This window comes from Caloenas nicobarica, chromosome 3, assembly GCF_036013445.1.
Source record: "Caloenas nicobarica isolate bCalNic1 chromosome 3, bCalNic1.hap1, whole genome shotgun sequence".
Lineage (NCBI taxonomy): Eukaryota > Metazoa > Chordata > Aves > Columbiformes > Columbidae > Caloenas > Caloenas nicobarica.
In genome coordinates, this window is record NC_088247.1 from 47,060,657 (window position 1) to 47,076,966 (window position 16,310).

Consider the following 16,310-nt stretch of genomic DNA (forward strand, 5'->3'; position numbering starts at 1 on the left):
TAAAATGAATTTAAAGCAGTCAACCTTTGCAGTATGATGCCCAGTTTCACTGTATCCAAATAATCCATAAATCCAGATGCAAGTTGTCACAGACACTTCTTTGGAGAGCTCGCAAAGTTAAAAGTCAGTGTTTCCTATTAATTAATAATTGTTTTCAGCTGTTTTGGCAAGTGATTAAAACAAAGTGTCTGCCTTTAATGTTACAATATGAAAGTTTTCTTCTTTAGAGGCCTAAGCACCGAGCGGGAATTACCTCCTTTGCAGGAAGGTGTCATACTAGGTCTGTGATTCTGTGATACTTGATTGCTTGGAACATTTGTAAGCAAATAAGATGAACAGATATTGTACCTGCCGGTGCAACAATTTCCATACCGCTTCCATTAAAACTACCCACCGTGAAGTTTCAGAAGAACTTCAGCTGAGATAATGAAAACAATACTTCTCACATTAATAATGGAGTACCGTGCTATGAAAGACCCATCCCATAAAGAAACCGTACGGGCTGTACATCATTTACCAAACCAGGCCGTCTTGCGAATTCAGTCATATGCCCTTTAAACTTGTGCACTACAAAGCCTGGCAGCACCTGACCCTCCTGAGCTTCAAACCATCACCAAGATATTACCGACAAGCTTGCTCAATGTGTCAGCGGATGGTTCCACATAATGGCAGTTCTGACTAGTGCCTGCTCCACAGCAGCGTTAAATTGGGCTTCAAGAAGGACCTTCTGCCGTAAGTAGTCTTCTAAGCATCGTCTCGTATTCCCAAACTTCCCAATTAATTCCACCTGCAAAACTGAAATAATAGCTCTCCTGGAAGCTGAATTTCCACACCCCTGCAGAGGAAGGACAGCAGATTTCACAGCACAAGCTGAGAAACTCCACTTGCAAAGTGCAAGGTACTGACATTAAAACACAAGCAGCAGTGAGATCTTCCCTATCTGAACACCAGACAACTCATTGAGAAACTTTTCTGCTGCCTTGAGAAGCTTGTGAAGTGATGAAAAGTGCAGGATTTGAGCTCCTTTCTTTCTGGTACATCATGGGAGTTGCTGCTAGATCCTCCTAGCCCTTGGCTTCTGCCTCTAGTTCAAAAATCTTTTAAGATGTTCTTCATTTGTTGAGGTAGGATTTCTTTAGACTTAATAGCATGCTTTATCTCTGCAAGGTAATTAATCTAGATAAAGCTGCAGACTGTGCTGAGCAAGCAACAACGTGGCTGTGCTTGGGGAATGTATTAGTGACAGAATTTAGAAGAACTAGACTCAGGTTTAGGTCAGGCCATACTTTGGGGAAGGAGATTTTTCCACCAGTACAACACCCTTACTACATGATCTGAATGGCAGAGGGATACTTCAGTGCTCCACGCAAACAGTGACCCACCAAAACACTCGGCAGAAAGACAGCAAAGGCAGGCCCGTTCTCTTGTTCCTGTGATCCTATTTGCCATTGCAAAATAAACTCAAATAATTCTCAAGAAATTTCCAACCACACCATTCACACTTGACATTCACGTCATTGAACAGTGAAATTAAATAAAAAACCCAGTGACTGATTTGCTTCACATAGTTAGCAACAATGCTACTCAATGAAATGATCCCTGGCCTGAGGTTACTTCAAATCTCTGAAAACTCTGACATAAAGAACAAAAATCAGCCAGAAGAAATCCTGCAGGTAATGATGAACACTCAGATTCATTACTACTGGGTTGAGACATGTGTGGTTATGGAGCATCTGGCAAATCCACAGGAGTATTCATCCTCATGTTCTCCCTCCCCCGCGAACTCCAGAGAAAGCACCCTGCTGCTCTCAGAGATGCAAGTAACCTGTTTACCCCAGGACAAAAGGAGGTAAAAGTTCCCCATCTCAGGCAGCTCTGAAAAGCTCACACCCTTGTTTATCTTGTGGCAACTGTGGCACATGCCCACGTGTTAAGACGTTAAGGATCTTCTCCTTTGTTGATGGTATCTGCATCCATGTCAGTGTAGCACCCCACAACCCCTTAGGATCAAAGCAGAACATCTAAATATGTTACAGTTCAGTTCAGGCATATATGAAAGATGAAGGATGCATTTTTATCCCATCCAGACAACACCTTGCATCAAAAATCTTCTTGCTGATGCTGCACGCTCGACGCCTTTGATTATTTCAGCATCTTCTAACGATGGAGAATAAACTCCCTCTTAAAAAAAATCAACTTTTTTTTTTTTTCTTGAACTCTCAGGCTTCCTGATACCATCAAATGGCATTTTGGAATAGGAGCCATGTGTGGTTTTACAGCACTGTTAATTGCCTGCAGTGACACAAGCAAGGGCTGACTTGGGCACAGGCCGTGGGAGGGGAGTTGTGCAAGAGGCCGCTTCCATACGCCATCACGATTGGGTTCACTTTTTGAAAGTATACAGAAAACTGATTACACAGAGACAGCAAAACAAGCATGAATGAAGGGAGCTATCAGCCTTCGTGGATACTTCCATTTACATGACCGCCAATTTTTGAAGATAATTTAATTTACACCTTGTGTTATCTTGCTGGAAGCTCACGTGGTTACCCCAGATCAAGTCCCTGTTAGAGGTGTGACTCAGAAACTTGGAAGACCTAAATTTCAGAGCCCCCTGAAATGACAGCTGAAGATTTAATCATTATGCCCAGTAACTATAGTTCACCTGCTTCGTTGTTCAAAGCCTGCAACAAAAAAACCCGAAGGGCTGCATTATGGAAAATAGTGCCATCTGATCTGGGAAGGAGGGAAGAGTACAAGTAGGTAGACTTCAGAGAACTGAAATATCTTCCCCCATGTCCCCAAAAGACACTGAACCCAACATGACATATGGAGGCCAGAGGGGATACAACTCCTGATGGACATCCCCAAGGAGGCCAATCGCAGCAGAACCCACGGATGCATTCAAGTTTCAGTAAGAGACAAAATTAAGACCAAATAATTCCTCTTATTGGCATATTAATTAAAAGCACACATATTTCAAGGAAATTGTAAGTTGACCCATTAGGACTGTGCTCTTTTACCATCAAAATAATTAAATGCACAACCAGAAGACATCACTAATTTAACTAAAAACTGACATTATGATTTCATAGCGAAGGACTTTCGAGCAACGAATTAGCTGATTTTTTAAAAATTGCCATTACGGCTATTGTTCCAGTGATTTCCTCGACAGCTGTCAAGTATAAATTTATATACAATAAACCAAAAATGGATGGAGAAACTGCCTGGGTGGTTCAGCAAAAACACACCTCACCAGAAAGGTAGAAGTCCTCATGTGTCTTCTATCGAAAGGTGTCAAGACATAAAGTGCAGAAATGCTCAAGATTAAAAATGACACATCCTCTTGCTACTGCCTATGTAGCCTGATTATGAATAGACATATTTTTCGACAACTAAACCCAATATAATGGAACCTTATTCTGACTGGAAAATGAAACAGAAAAGACTTGTGACCAAAACTGGGTTTGGTATTTATTACACACATTGAAAATGTTTTCTGCAGTTCTGTACGAAACACTCATAACAGTACAAAGTAAAACTTCACAACTATGAAACAGTAATTTTCACGACACAAAGGTCCTTGAGTGGCTCCATCATCCATCCTCTGAATAAAAAAGCAATGCCGATGATTTGCTTTTCCAAAACACAAAATATTAAAAGAGTAAGAAGATGTGCCTGTGCAAACCGTGTCACCATTTTGTGCCAGACCTCCCGATTCCTCGCAGCTGAGGGAGGCCCAGGCCTAGGACCTGCTGCAGAGGAAGAAACTCTCCACCAAATGTTGTAAATAAAAGTCTTCTTAAGCAATGTGCTAAAACAACAAAGTTAAACACACCCTCTGGAGTGTACTGCTGGCTCCAAGGAGAAGGCAGCTATGTCGGACAGTGACACCAGAGGTGCCAGACATTTCACTTCACAGGTGAAACCCCGTGCAACACCAGTTCATGGAAAGAACGGAAAGGAAAGCACACGGTGGGAGCTGTCAGATGAGTGAACGAGAAACCTGGGTGAGATCAAGAATCCAGCTCTGTCATTACACTCCCCACAAAGTATTTTTCTCTCCAGCCCCACCTTCACTGCTTTTCTAATTCTTCTCGTTTCCCTCTGCCCTCCTCCGCACCTTTCTCTTGCTGTTTTCTTCCAGGGCTACCCAGTTTGTGGTAACAGCCAGCAGACACGAGCTCACGCCTCGGATGTGGAAGGAGAAGCTGCACGAGAAGGGTCACGGAGTGCTCCAGATTTCGGGGTTTTAGTCACCCTCACCCAGCAGCTGCCGAGAGCAAGTCTGCGAGGCAGACACAGGGGCAGCTTCAACCCCATCTCTGGTCTGCGAGGGCAGGGATTAGCTAAAGAAAAGGAAAAGCTGCAAATTAAAGAAAGGTTTACGAGTAAGGGACAGAACTCGGTGTGATAAAATTGTCGCAGCGGAAATAGCAAACAAGCCGCGTAACTTCCTGGGTCATGGAGGCGCTTCAGGACCCAAGGCCTGCTCCCATGGCCTGGTCTCCGCCTCCCGTTTGCCTTGCACAGACTTGGATAAACTTTAAAATGAAGGAAGACCAGCTTATTTTGTTAATCTTGAACTGTGGAAAAAGTCCAGTGAGGGCGTGTGTACATATGACTGATGGAAATCAAACCTCTGAAGTGCAGATGATTTTAATTATAGCTAGAAGAGCACATAAGGTGCGAGTTCCAGCCATTTTCCATTCTGATCTTTAATTCTGTAGCGATTAAAACACTTATGAGTGCCTCTGTCTATCTGAATTACAAATAGTCTTTCTTTTTTTTTTCATAGTTGTTGGGACACTACTGACCCTAAGCAACAAGATCTCAATATACGCGAGGAGAAATTATATTCGTATCTGTATGAAATACGATACCACCAGCTTTTGCACGTGCACTCTCTCCGCCTGCCTTTCACAGTCAGACACCCACTGAAGGGAGAGGTTTAGTGAGCAACGCTGCTGGTTTTCCCCTGTCCCATCACAGCCCGGTTTTCTTTGAAAGAGGACCTAACCTCTAGTAGCTTTTAAGACGCATATATGAACTTACAAAACATACTGGACAAAGTCTAGCAAGTGATCCTCCCAATTCCAGACGATCCAAACTGTAACAGGCATCAGCTTTACCCTTTCCACTGCACAATACCGACAACTACTGTGAATGCTAAGATGACAACATAATGTGTATTAGTAACTAGATAACACATTTGTTCCCACAACATATTCATTTTGTTGTATCTCTTGACCTATATTAGTGAAATGCTGCAAGGATTAAGGCTTTGAACATCTTCAGTGGAAAGTGTTATTTTAAAGTCTGACACATTTTGGCAGTTTCAAGTGCAGTGAAGTCAAGCTCCTCCAACCTCCAACCCTAACACGATGCTTGACTGCCTCTCTACCTTAACTGTTTTCAATCTATATAAATACTATTAAAATCACATGGAAAATAATACCTTTAAACATCATATAATTGCTTGTTATTTTATACATATTTTATACATATAAAAGCCTGAACTACCCAGAACTTTTCATGTACCTGTTTGCATAGCTGTATTTGAAAGAAATTTTGTGTTTTTTAATCTATTGTTTAGAGAAACTGGTGTTTCATTTCACAGTTAAAGAACTTAATTACTCGAATCGTGGAGACATGAAAGGCAAGGGAAGGAAAGAAAACATCTCTCTCATTTTAGACTCTTCTTCCACGAGCTAATTTGATAGTGCAACTTGAAAGTACGGAAATCTGAAATATACTTCGGAGCATTTGAAACTTCACATCATTTTCCTCCATCTCAAGAGAGATTACTCAGGTTTAGTGTGACATTTTGAAATGTCACCATCCCTGTCTCAAAAACAGAAGTTTTACCGCAGAAAAGACACCTACCTGCTATAATTCAGAAATCTATTCTATATGTGACGCGATATTCTAAGAACCTCTGTGCATACCCTTTCTCATCCTAAGGGGGGAAAAAAAAAAAAATCACTCCAGGAATAATTTTCCTGTCAAAATAAACAGGGACTGCTAAAATTAATGACTAAAGTCACTTTCCAAAAGCCGTATTAGTCTGACACAGTCACAAATTCTGAATCAAAAATACTGGGAAATACTGGAAATATTTTCCCCTGAAATACACTTTTGTCATGTCAAGAAAATAAATATATTTTCTCAGTAAAGACAGAGAAATTTTGGTTTTGCTGGAGGCTGAATTTGGAAGAAGTGGTAGCACTTGCCAGAGATCCACTCAGTCTCCACATTTCATCCATGTGCAGCACCAGACCAACAGGAGCCCTCACCATCACTAACGTGGTTCTTCTTCTGACATAACTTGATAATCATCAATATTAATATTAACATTATACAAGTATGCAATCAGTTTTAACATTTACATGTGGTAGCATTTGAATAAATACATTTAGCTACTGCTAAATTTGCAAGCAAACTTACATCTAGGTTCTCTGAAGAGTTTAAAATCATTACATGTAAAAATGTTATATTTGTCAAGTACTTATGATAGGGATTAATCTATCCTTTTCTTGCCCAGTCCCTTGATCTGGTAAAGTATCACTGGCAAGCTGTGAAATTCACTTAAAGAATTCTCTAAAGTGACTAGTCATTTTTCAGGCCTGGAAGTCTTCTAAGAATGTGCTAATACACACGTACAGCCAAGACGCAGACTTTCCTAAATATCAAAACTGAAAAAACACCAGCTATCGTCAGTGCCATAAATGAGGAGTTGTCACCCAGACATCATTCACCATAAAAGGAAATCTAAAAAAAAAAAAAAAAAAAAGGCCATAATTATTATGCAGGATATAAATAATACTGGAAGTGATCATCAAGAGTCTTCATCAGCTGAGAGTTATCTGGCTATCAGAGCAAAACATGTAGGAGCACAGAACTGAAAGGACTTTCCCGGTCACCAAGTCCAGAGACAGCTGTCAACCTCTTCTTGTAACTTGACCTTCGCATCAGCTGCCTCCACAGCTCCCAGACTCCTAGTGGAGAAGCAACTTGAAGGAGCTCAATAGTTGTCCTTTCTATGCATTTATTAATGGCTAGTTCATACTGCATGTTCCTGCACCTCTGTTCTCAAGATTTAGTATTTCATCATGTTCCTGCAGGATTTCCCAATCACACCGACACACATACCCAGCAGCATTTGCATTTCTGCAGCACAGTCCCTCTACCAGCCCAAATCTCTCCTTTCCACCCAGGAGTGCTCAGACCCCTCCCCAATATTTCATGTGAGAACCGCTGCCCCTGCAGGCAAACAATTCCCCCCCTTCCCTGAATTTTCTGTACCTATGGGGGAACCAGGATTACACACGCTTTAGCAGCATAACACACCATCACATTATGAATTTCTCAGCAGAAATCCTTCTCCTTAGTCCCTGTGCCTACTCTGGATATTCAGCTCAACATCTTTTTCCATTCTGTATTTTTCAGGGTTACCGGCCCTTCAGACGTCAAGTTCACATTCTTCCCAGCAATGGCAATGTCATCTTTTTACTAGTACAAATTTATTGTGTTTAGTATGCTCCTATTTCCCCCCCACCCAAAGAATTCATGGAACTGAATTCAAAACTAAAATAACCAGTTTCTAGCTCTGAATGAAAGGGCCTCACCTTGTGTGCTGACAGCCAGTGCTATCAAAGGAATCATTGGAAAATTAATTTTCTTCACAGAACACCCAAAAATGGAGGTAGCCATTGCCAAATGACACGAAATACAGTGATGACAGCAACAAATCTGTGTTTTGCTCTTTTTTAAACTATGACTTGCTCACCAGATACACTTAAATTCTAAATGTAGGAGTGTCTGTGCGTATTTGACACTTTTCTTTAGCATCGAAATGAATTTAGTGAGCGCTATGTTAGATTCTGACCAATTTAGATCACCCAACTAGCTCTTAAGAAGTATTAATTAAATGTTTTTGTCACTCCATGGCAAAGATCCTTATTTAGCTGCAAATAAAGACAGAGTCAAAGTGTGTTTTATTTTTTAATAAAGTTTAAATACTTAAAATAAGAGGGAAGAGTATGTTTTAAAGCCAAGCTATTTCTTTGTTCCATGCTAGGCCTTAAAAGTTGGATTTACTAGCAAATACGGGCCATGAGAAGAGAGATGTGTACTTAAAATGCTGGTGTAGAATATATTAAAATAGCCAGTGACTTACTGACTTAAAACAACGGAACCACAATCTTTACAGTTTTTTAAATGCACTGTCTCTTATCCTGATCAATGGAAAAATTATCCCTACAGATTTTTTAAATTAATATGAAGACTCTACAAAATATTTGCTTTATCCATTGGCAAGACTTTGAAATTCTCCAGAATATTTAAATGTGTCTGCCTAAGAAAGTTTATAAATGCCAATCCAACACTGTAACAAAAATTCCAAACAGAACTGGAAATCAGAATAACTCAGTCAAATCATCCCACTATAAGAATATTATATTTCAATTCTGCATAAACACAGATCAGCATGGTTTGTTTTGTTTTAAAAATTCTTCACGACCGCAGAATAAATTTATTTCACTATTACCTTTTCCCTCCCATTTCCTTAACTTTTCCCTTCCGTTTCCTTAACGCTATTTACTAATTTACATTTAAAACGCTATTTTTTCTATTGACTTTTTCTGCCCTTAAGGCTTTTTTTAGCCTCAATTCTATCCTCACCCAAGGAGATCCTTCCTCTCTTGCTTCTGAAAGAGGTTTTTGTTGGATTGATTTTCATTTTCTTGTTTTTCAGATACAGGTAAGTATCCCACAATAAAGGAAGCATGGAAACTAAGCAGAATGGGAACAGCACTGGGAGTTACTGGGACATTTGCAAGGCAGAACTTTGAGTAGGAACTTCAACAGCTACTACTTTTGAAAGAAAAATACCATGCTTTCTTTATAATTGATAATATTTGACATATTTGATAATGTCTACTATAAACATAGCCTTGTGCCACAAACAGCCACAAACCTTGGACAAAGCAATATAGCACACAGTTTGATGAATTCAGTGTAACACAAAAAAAATTGTAAGAGTCCTAGTAGCAGTTGCAATGGTAACAAACATTTAGAAACCAAAGCGATCTAGTAATCCAAAAATACATCTGCTAAACTAAGGAAAAATCTGTGCAATGAGATTAGAAGCTTCCAAATTTCAGACCAATTGCTAATGGACCACAGTAGAAAACTAAACTCAGATGTAAGGAAGTATTAGCTTGGAAAAGCCTCAGCTTTCCAAAATTCAAAATTATTAAAAAGCAATAAATCTGTTCATCAATGTATGATTTAACTGTTTTCTAGTCTATGGGAATAAACAGCAGGATACAATCATTTGCAACATCCGTTTACTTTTTTTTTAAACTTTTTAAACTAAGAAAATATTCTTACAGAGGAAAGAAAAAAAAAAAAAAGATGAGCACAAAGAAATGCCGTAACAAATCCTGAGACAAATACATCATTGCTAGTCTATGAAAACTGGTTTGCATAATAAACATACCGGAGTATTCAGTGACAGCATACAAATCGAAAATATTTGTAAATTATTAAGTTGTGCATGTTTTTAAATGACAAAACATGCTCATGGGTTTACTTTAAAATCTCTCACTGCTTGTTATCAAAGCTAAAAGATCATTTGCATACCAATACGCATACTGTAAACATGAACTTCTCATTAAGGAAAGATGGGTTTACAGTAATTTGATCTTTTACAAAAAGCTATTAGTAACTGAATCTCTCAGTGTCTAACTTTCTAGAAAATTAAACCAATGTTTCCACTCCCAAAGTCGAAACACTACCGCTTTAGGAAACAGCCCTGTTTATTTGTTAATCAGAAATACAATCAAGTGGCATATTTCCATTTGCTCTTCGGCTGACAGTTTCGGCTTCATTATATTTTACAAGAAAACACCAGACTTGCAGAGGTCCTGTAAATTCTTTCATATCGCAACTGATTTAATTACAGCGGTGAAGAAAAGCAGCGGTGATGCAAAATAAGATCAGCCCCATTGCCCTTATCTGATGATACGATCTCTCTTCCTGTTTGGCTTGCAGCAGTGAGGACTTCGTATTTTGTTTCAGTTTTCGTTGTTTTTTCTTTTCTGGTCAGGCTGCCTCTGTCAAGACTGACAGAAGGAAGAAGTTGACGTGCCCTTATAATTCCAGCTTGCGAATGATCCTCATACCAATATAGCTGAGTTTCAATCAGTAGGTCGGGGAATGATACTAATGTGGAGAAAATTATCTGGGTAGCTCATATGTTCGCTTAGCCACTGTATGGGTGTTTCCAGCATTGGCTCGATTCCATGAATCATCACTTGAGTCTTCTGCTCTCCATCTAATTCAAAGAAAAAGAGAAACCACTAATAGACCATTCAAAGTTCACAGAAAGATTAAACATTTACTTATACTTAATTTACGGTAGACTTAATTGGTGTTACGGAGTTTAACGTTTAACAGAACGAAAAGCAGGAACTATTGTTATGGAGAAAGCTGAGATTTCTATCATCTCAACCAGAAACTTTGAGTTAAAATTAATTCCAAGAAAAAGCTGGGTTAAAACCCAAAACTTAATGAAAGTGCCGCTCTTCTTTATTAGTTGCAAGTTTTTTTTCCCTACAGTGATCACAGCTTGATGTCAACACAGTTAATGCACATCCATCTCGCCTGGCTATAAGCCATATGAATTTTGCACAGATCATGCTTAAGATGCTGACCTTTCTAAAACATGCTAATAAAGTTGTATTCCTAATACTGTGATCTCCTGAAAAAGCTGAACTACATGTAACATGTCATTCATGTAATACATGTAATATTCCTGAAGTAATTTTGTTTTGCTAAGAATAATTCACTTAAGTTTCTAGCAATATTTCAGAGTTACTCAGAAGGCTGAGTTGGCACCAGCTTTTCCTCACTTCGTTTCATGTCTTGGAAAAATCTAAGTTAGCAAATGATTCCCAGTACGACAAGAATATTTTCTAAGAATATTTCAATTCTTTTTATTTATACTTGTCCCAGAGGATGCAAGTGCTTTGATCCTTTGATTCAAATGATGGGAACCAGCCAAAGCAACTGACATAGCTGTCATGAAATGAACTTAAAAAAATATATATATATTTCAGAGCCTTGAGATGAGAAGAACATCTGAAATATGCTTCAAATAATGGTTAGGGGAAGAAAAAAAAAAGTAGGCAGTGACCTTTCAGAGTTATTATACTATACTCTGGCATTCTCAGATGGACCTACCACAGTGAAATCCACATTCAGTGCTCAAAAATATCCCTGCCTTGTCAAACTGGCATTTCCCCCCCCTCTCAACTGTCTATATTACAGAAGGAACCACGGTGCTGCCCAGGAGCTGCACAGAAGAGAGCAGAATCTACAAGTGAAGGTACCATGACTGGCTCATTCAGCTACCCCAGTTGTAGCATAATTCCTATTTTATAACATAGATAAAATCTTATTTGTTTGGTAACCAAAATGATCTGACAGCTGCCGGAAGAAGTTTGTATTGTAACCGGGTATCTGTGCCAGCACAGGCTGAATTAGACGAGGAACCATCAGCCTTGAATGTGCTGCTGACTTTATGCTACTGATAATTCTGCCTGCGGAAGCAGACAGTTACGTTTGCCTAAAATAAAACAATATACATTGGTTACATGTTATCTACATAGGGTATCATATTCTGTACAAATTTTTTATTAAATACATCGAGCTTGAGTCTCTAAATGGCATAGTACACACATTATCACACTAAATGAAGCATGAGCTTCATGGTTTCTGGTTTTATTGCAGAGAGGTTAGAAGAATGCAGCACATCATTTAAAAATAATCTTCTGGTATTTCCAACCAGAGCAGGTATTTATTGGGCTGAAACATTGCCAGTCAGATTGTCAAAAAAGAAAAGATCTCAGAACCCAAATTTTTACACTGAGAAGTCAGGGAACATCTAAATATTTTTAATATTAAAATAACTCCCAAACAAACGTATTTAACCCTTTCAAATTAAAATTTGTCTACGTTATTCCATGAATTGGCCAAAGAGCTGGTGACATTTATTTACACTCCATAATATTACTTAATTTTCTGAAAAAACTAATATGCATACGCAGACAGATGGCAGAGATATTAGTACTCTGCTAGCCACCTATGCATAGCTGTCTTTTTAGCAAAAGCTTGCACAAAAAATAGATTAAAAGCTTTAGAACCTCAGTGTTTTCTTCTTGTAACTGGAGGAAAGGCTTATAAATTATAAACACTTTCCTTGACACAGCTTTTACTGTGTGACAGAACATTTTTGGATGCGTGTGCATGTGCGTACTAACTTGATGCCTCTTGCTTAAAAATGAAATGCAGTTTATCTGGCCGCCCCCATTCCCTGCTCCCTACCCAACTTTGTCCCTTTCTCACACAAATCTTTTATTTTGTTCCTCAGCAAAGTGAGAAAGTCTCAGAGGTCAGTGAAGAATTTACAGTTTAATTAAAGTCCAAATCTCTGCATTAGCATTGTTTGTGCTTCAGTATTATCTCTGACAAAGCATCACTTCTCCTAACTCCTTTTCCCCTTGAGGCTTGACTAAAGAGATCTTATCTACCAATTCTGTTTTTACGGTAGCCTTCTTTCACAAAATCCATTGTTTTTACTTTAGCATTCTTCCCTCCTTTTGTTACCAGGGATCGTAAACTCTCACTTAAGTCACATTTACCCAAACTTTCCTCAACTTTCATGCTTTCAGTAACTTCCCCTTTTTGAATCACATACAGAGTGTCTCTCCTATAGATTGCTCCTCAGCTTTAAGTAGCAAAAAGTTGCCAACAGCAAATACACTAAAAAAAATTACTAGAAAATATTGTTGCTTTCTCAACAGCTGTCTAATTCGTATCCACCATTACCGCTGCGATTCCGGTTCTGGATGATTTGCTAGCTGTCATGAAAGCTTCATGACGCAAGCTTGTAGATACAATAGATTTACATAATTTTTCCTTCTCTTGCTGCTGATAAGTCTGAAGAGCTGTGGATTATTTTGTATGCATCCTGACAAACCATGTGCTGTCCTCTTCTTCCCCACTCCATATTCTGTGATAACAAAAAGTCTTTTTATACTGACAAAATGCCTCTATAAAAGCGTACAAGTTGCTAAACACAGCATATATTTAAACAAGTGGTGTAAGATTTAACTGACTTAATTGCAAAGATTAATGCTGTTATATGTCATTGGACCAGGCCTATAAAAATTAGGGCAAATAACTGCTCATCTGTAGTGCAGGGGTCCAGACCTGATAACATAATTACTGTCAATACCCATTTTACAATATTCAGTAATAAAGTTTTAAAACAGGATTTCCTCAAAACCAAGAAGTTCAATTTTTCCAGTCACTGTACTGATTTTTTTTTTTTCAAGTCATGACAGAACTGAGTTACATGTTAGCTATCATACCAACTAAACATTGTTTACTTTGTTGCGAACTAATCTCAGGAAAAAGATGAAGTGGAAATATCAGAAAAATAAAAGCACAGCAATATATGTTTTGTAGGAAGTTCTTATAATGTGTGTTCACAGTAACTATTTCCTTAAAATCAGACTATTTTTATATTAGTGAAGTGATGCACAAATAATAAATACTGTTTCAGTATTTAGAGAAAAAAAAGTCTCAAAACCAATTAAGTCATCTCCTATCGGAGTGGTTGTCCCAGGATTAATGATTTTTCTTTGCATTCCTTATGGAAATCCATGAATATAAAGGCACTGTAGCCCCTGAAAGTCACTAGCCACAAGTGATATGCAGAGATTACAAAGCTTTTTGGTAAAATTTAACAATATTCCATCTTCAGAAGGCAGATAACTATGCTTACATATTGTGTATCAAGACATTTTTGAGACATTTCAGATGATTTAATTAGACACTAACTCAAAGGCTGCAACACTTTAAGTACCTGACCCAGGCTAATAAATTGTACCACATCAAGTCAGAAGTTTTCCAACTCTGTACAGAAAATGGAGAGGAACAGACAGCTCTGAAGTGAAGGGTGGAAGGAGAGGTCTACTTCTCTATCATCTATTAAGGTGTCTCAGTGCTCCTGATCAGGAAACCACCTTGATCCAGCCAAAGAAAGTAATGGGAAAGGGCTCTCTTTTGGAGATAGACATCTGCTGGAAGGAAGCAAGAGAGAGCAGCTGTTGCATCTCAGCAGACTCCTCGAGGTGGTGGCTCAAAACTCTTCTCAGCCTGAGGCAGCTTGAGTCCACTCTCCCTTCTTTAGGAAGAATGCCCTCACTACTACAATATTTGCTGTTGCTAAGCCCAAGCTGCTTCTACAAACCCTCAGTGTTCAAGAATCAGTGAGAGACTGACAAAGAACAAAGAAGAGAGAAATCTAGTGTTCAGAGAAGGCAGGAAGATGTGCAACGTCACGGTAGCACACGGTACATTTTTCTGTTTCCTTTAGCTATATAAGTTATTGCTTGCAAAGTAAACCACTCAAAATTAGGAAACAAAAGAATTGAATCAGCTTATTTGGCATCAATTCAGATTGTTACACATACCTCTGATGCAATTTAAAGACATTTTTCTACTGAATTACCTTTTTATTTAGAAAGGAAGAATTAAAGATGGAGGGAAAAGAAAAGATTGGTTTTGAGACAGATTCAAGTGCTTAAGAGCAGAACAGTGAGAATGCACTACTTCTGGCAAAAATACGTATTTCAGCCATTTTTCACCCAGATTAGCACCACAATGCTCACCAACCTTGCTGCTAGATACTCCCTTTTACCTACGCAAGATTAGCTTCTCTAGCCAGGCTACAACTGTGATGCACCACTTAAAATTCTTTAGTGGGATGAAATACCTCTGTTCTGATTTGCAGCCTCCAGCTATCACCTGTCAGGGTAATTTAGCTGGCTTAAATTCTTTCACTAATAGACAATACAAGATATTCAGGATTTGGAAAAAATGTCCCTGGAGTAGTTCGACTAGAATCCTCCATATGCAAGAGCTCTGCACAGCAGGTCCCAGAACCTGCCTGTAGTCACCAAAACGGCCAGCGCAGAAACCACAGCTGCTTACTCAGGGCTGCACCACTTACAAGATTGGCTTTAAAACCCAAAAAAGGGGAATAGAACCCAGTGCTCCAAACTAGGAGCACATAATGCATTTCTTGCACGATACAAGGTCAAGGACTATATTGGACAAGGATACTAAAAAGTGTAAGGAGTAAATATAACCAAAGGAAGTGTCATGCTGTAGCAGCTTTATGAATAATGTAACAGAACTAGTTTTCCAGCTTTTTCAGTTGTGAAGTGGGCCACAAACATTTGCTTATCTTTAGAATGTATCATATGTTCTGGATTAGATGATGCTAAAGGTATTCCTGACAGTAGGTTATACCACGCTGTAGAAAAACTCATCCTGGGTCAGCATTACAAGGAGCAGAGTTCTCCTTCCGTGGCAGCGGTGCTGCTGCTTTCCTTCCCACCTCTCCTGCTCCTCAGGCTACCAGGCAGAACAGGCCTTTGGGTACCTGTACCGAGCAGCAGCCACGGCGCTCCTTCACTGAGTGCGCTTGCCAGCTGGTGCCTGGGGCAGCTCTCGATCCAAAGAGACCCACCACCATCTTCACCAGGAAGATTTTCATTTACCTCCTTAGGACCTCTTAGGAAATTACTTACAGATACAGCGCTCTCAGTAACGTGCTTCCCATGTAGATGCAACCACCAAGCTCGTTACCGACAGATATCGCCGACTTCATTTTTAAAGCCTAAAGCCCAAGCTGGGTGGGACTAAGTCCCAGGCAGGCAAAGGTGAACATTTCCTTCTTGAAAACTAGACTTGTAGTCTAGCACAGAGGATCACATATGAAACTATGTGCAATTATTTACAAAAGACCACCCTGCATTAGCAAGCACATTCAAAGACTGTGTTCTAACCCACAACCACAGCTGATAATAAAGAACTGAATGGTGGCTGAAGTCATCCTTCCCTCTCTAAGGACCTCAGGTTGGATACTGTAGGATACACAGAGACGAGACAGCCCCAGACAAGCCTCATGCTCTAAAGAAGTATTCCAGTGACTCCTGCACCAGCAGCAGAATATAAATAAACAAGCACTTGATTAATATACTTCACTTTTTGCACTTTCAAGTGGGTAACATCTCTAAAAACCCAAAACCTCAATATTGTCAGTTATGGTTCAATTTGATACAGGGATCTTTCTCCTGCTAGCAGTGAAACCAATGAATAGCATCTAGCTCTTCAACAGCAACCTGTCCAAAACTGAAACCAGTTCCAGTGTCTGACATTAAAATTGACAA

At 39.2% G+C, this 16,310-nt stretch overlaps 1 protein-coding gene across 2 annotated transcripts in view; it reads right to left on the bottom strand.

Moving 5' to 3' along the window:
- Positions 1-7,991: 7,991 nt before the first annotated feature.
- ATG5 (autophagy related 5) overlaps positions 7,992-16,310 on the bottom strand; it is a 78,971-nt gene continuing 70,652 nt past the window's right edge. For both annotated transcript variants that reach the window (XM_065631632.1, XM_065631633.1), the window contains exon 8: positions 7,992-10,339. In XM_065631632.1, coding sequence (XP_065487704.1) covers positions 10,203-10,339 — 137 coding nt within the window. In that variant the 3' untranslated portion in view covers positions 7,992-10,202. The remainder of the gene's footprint in view (positions 10,340-16,310) is intronic.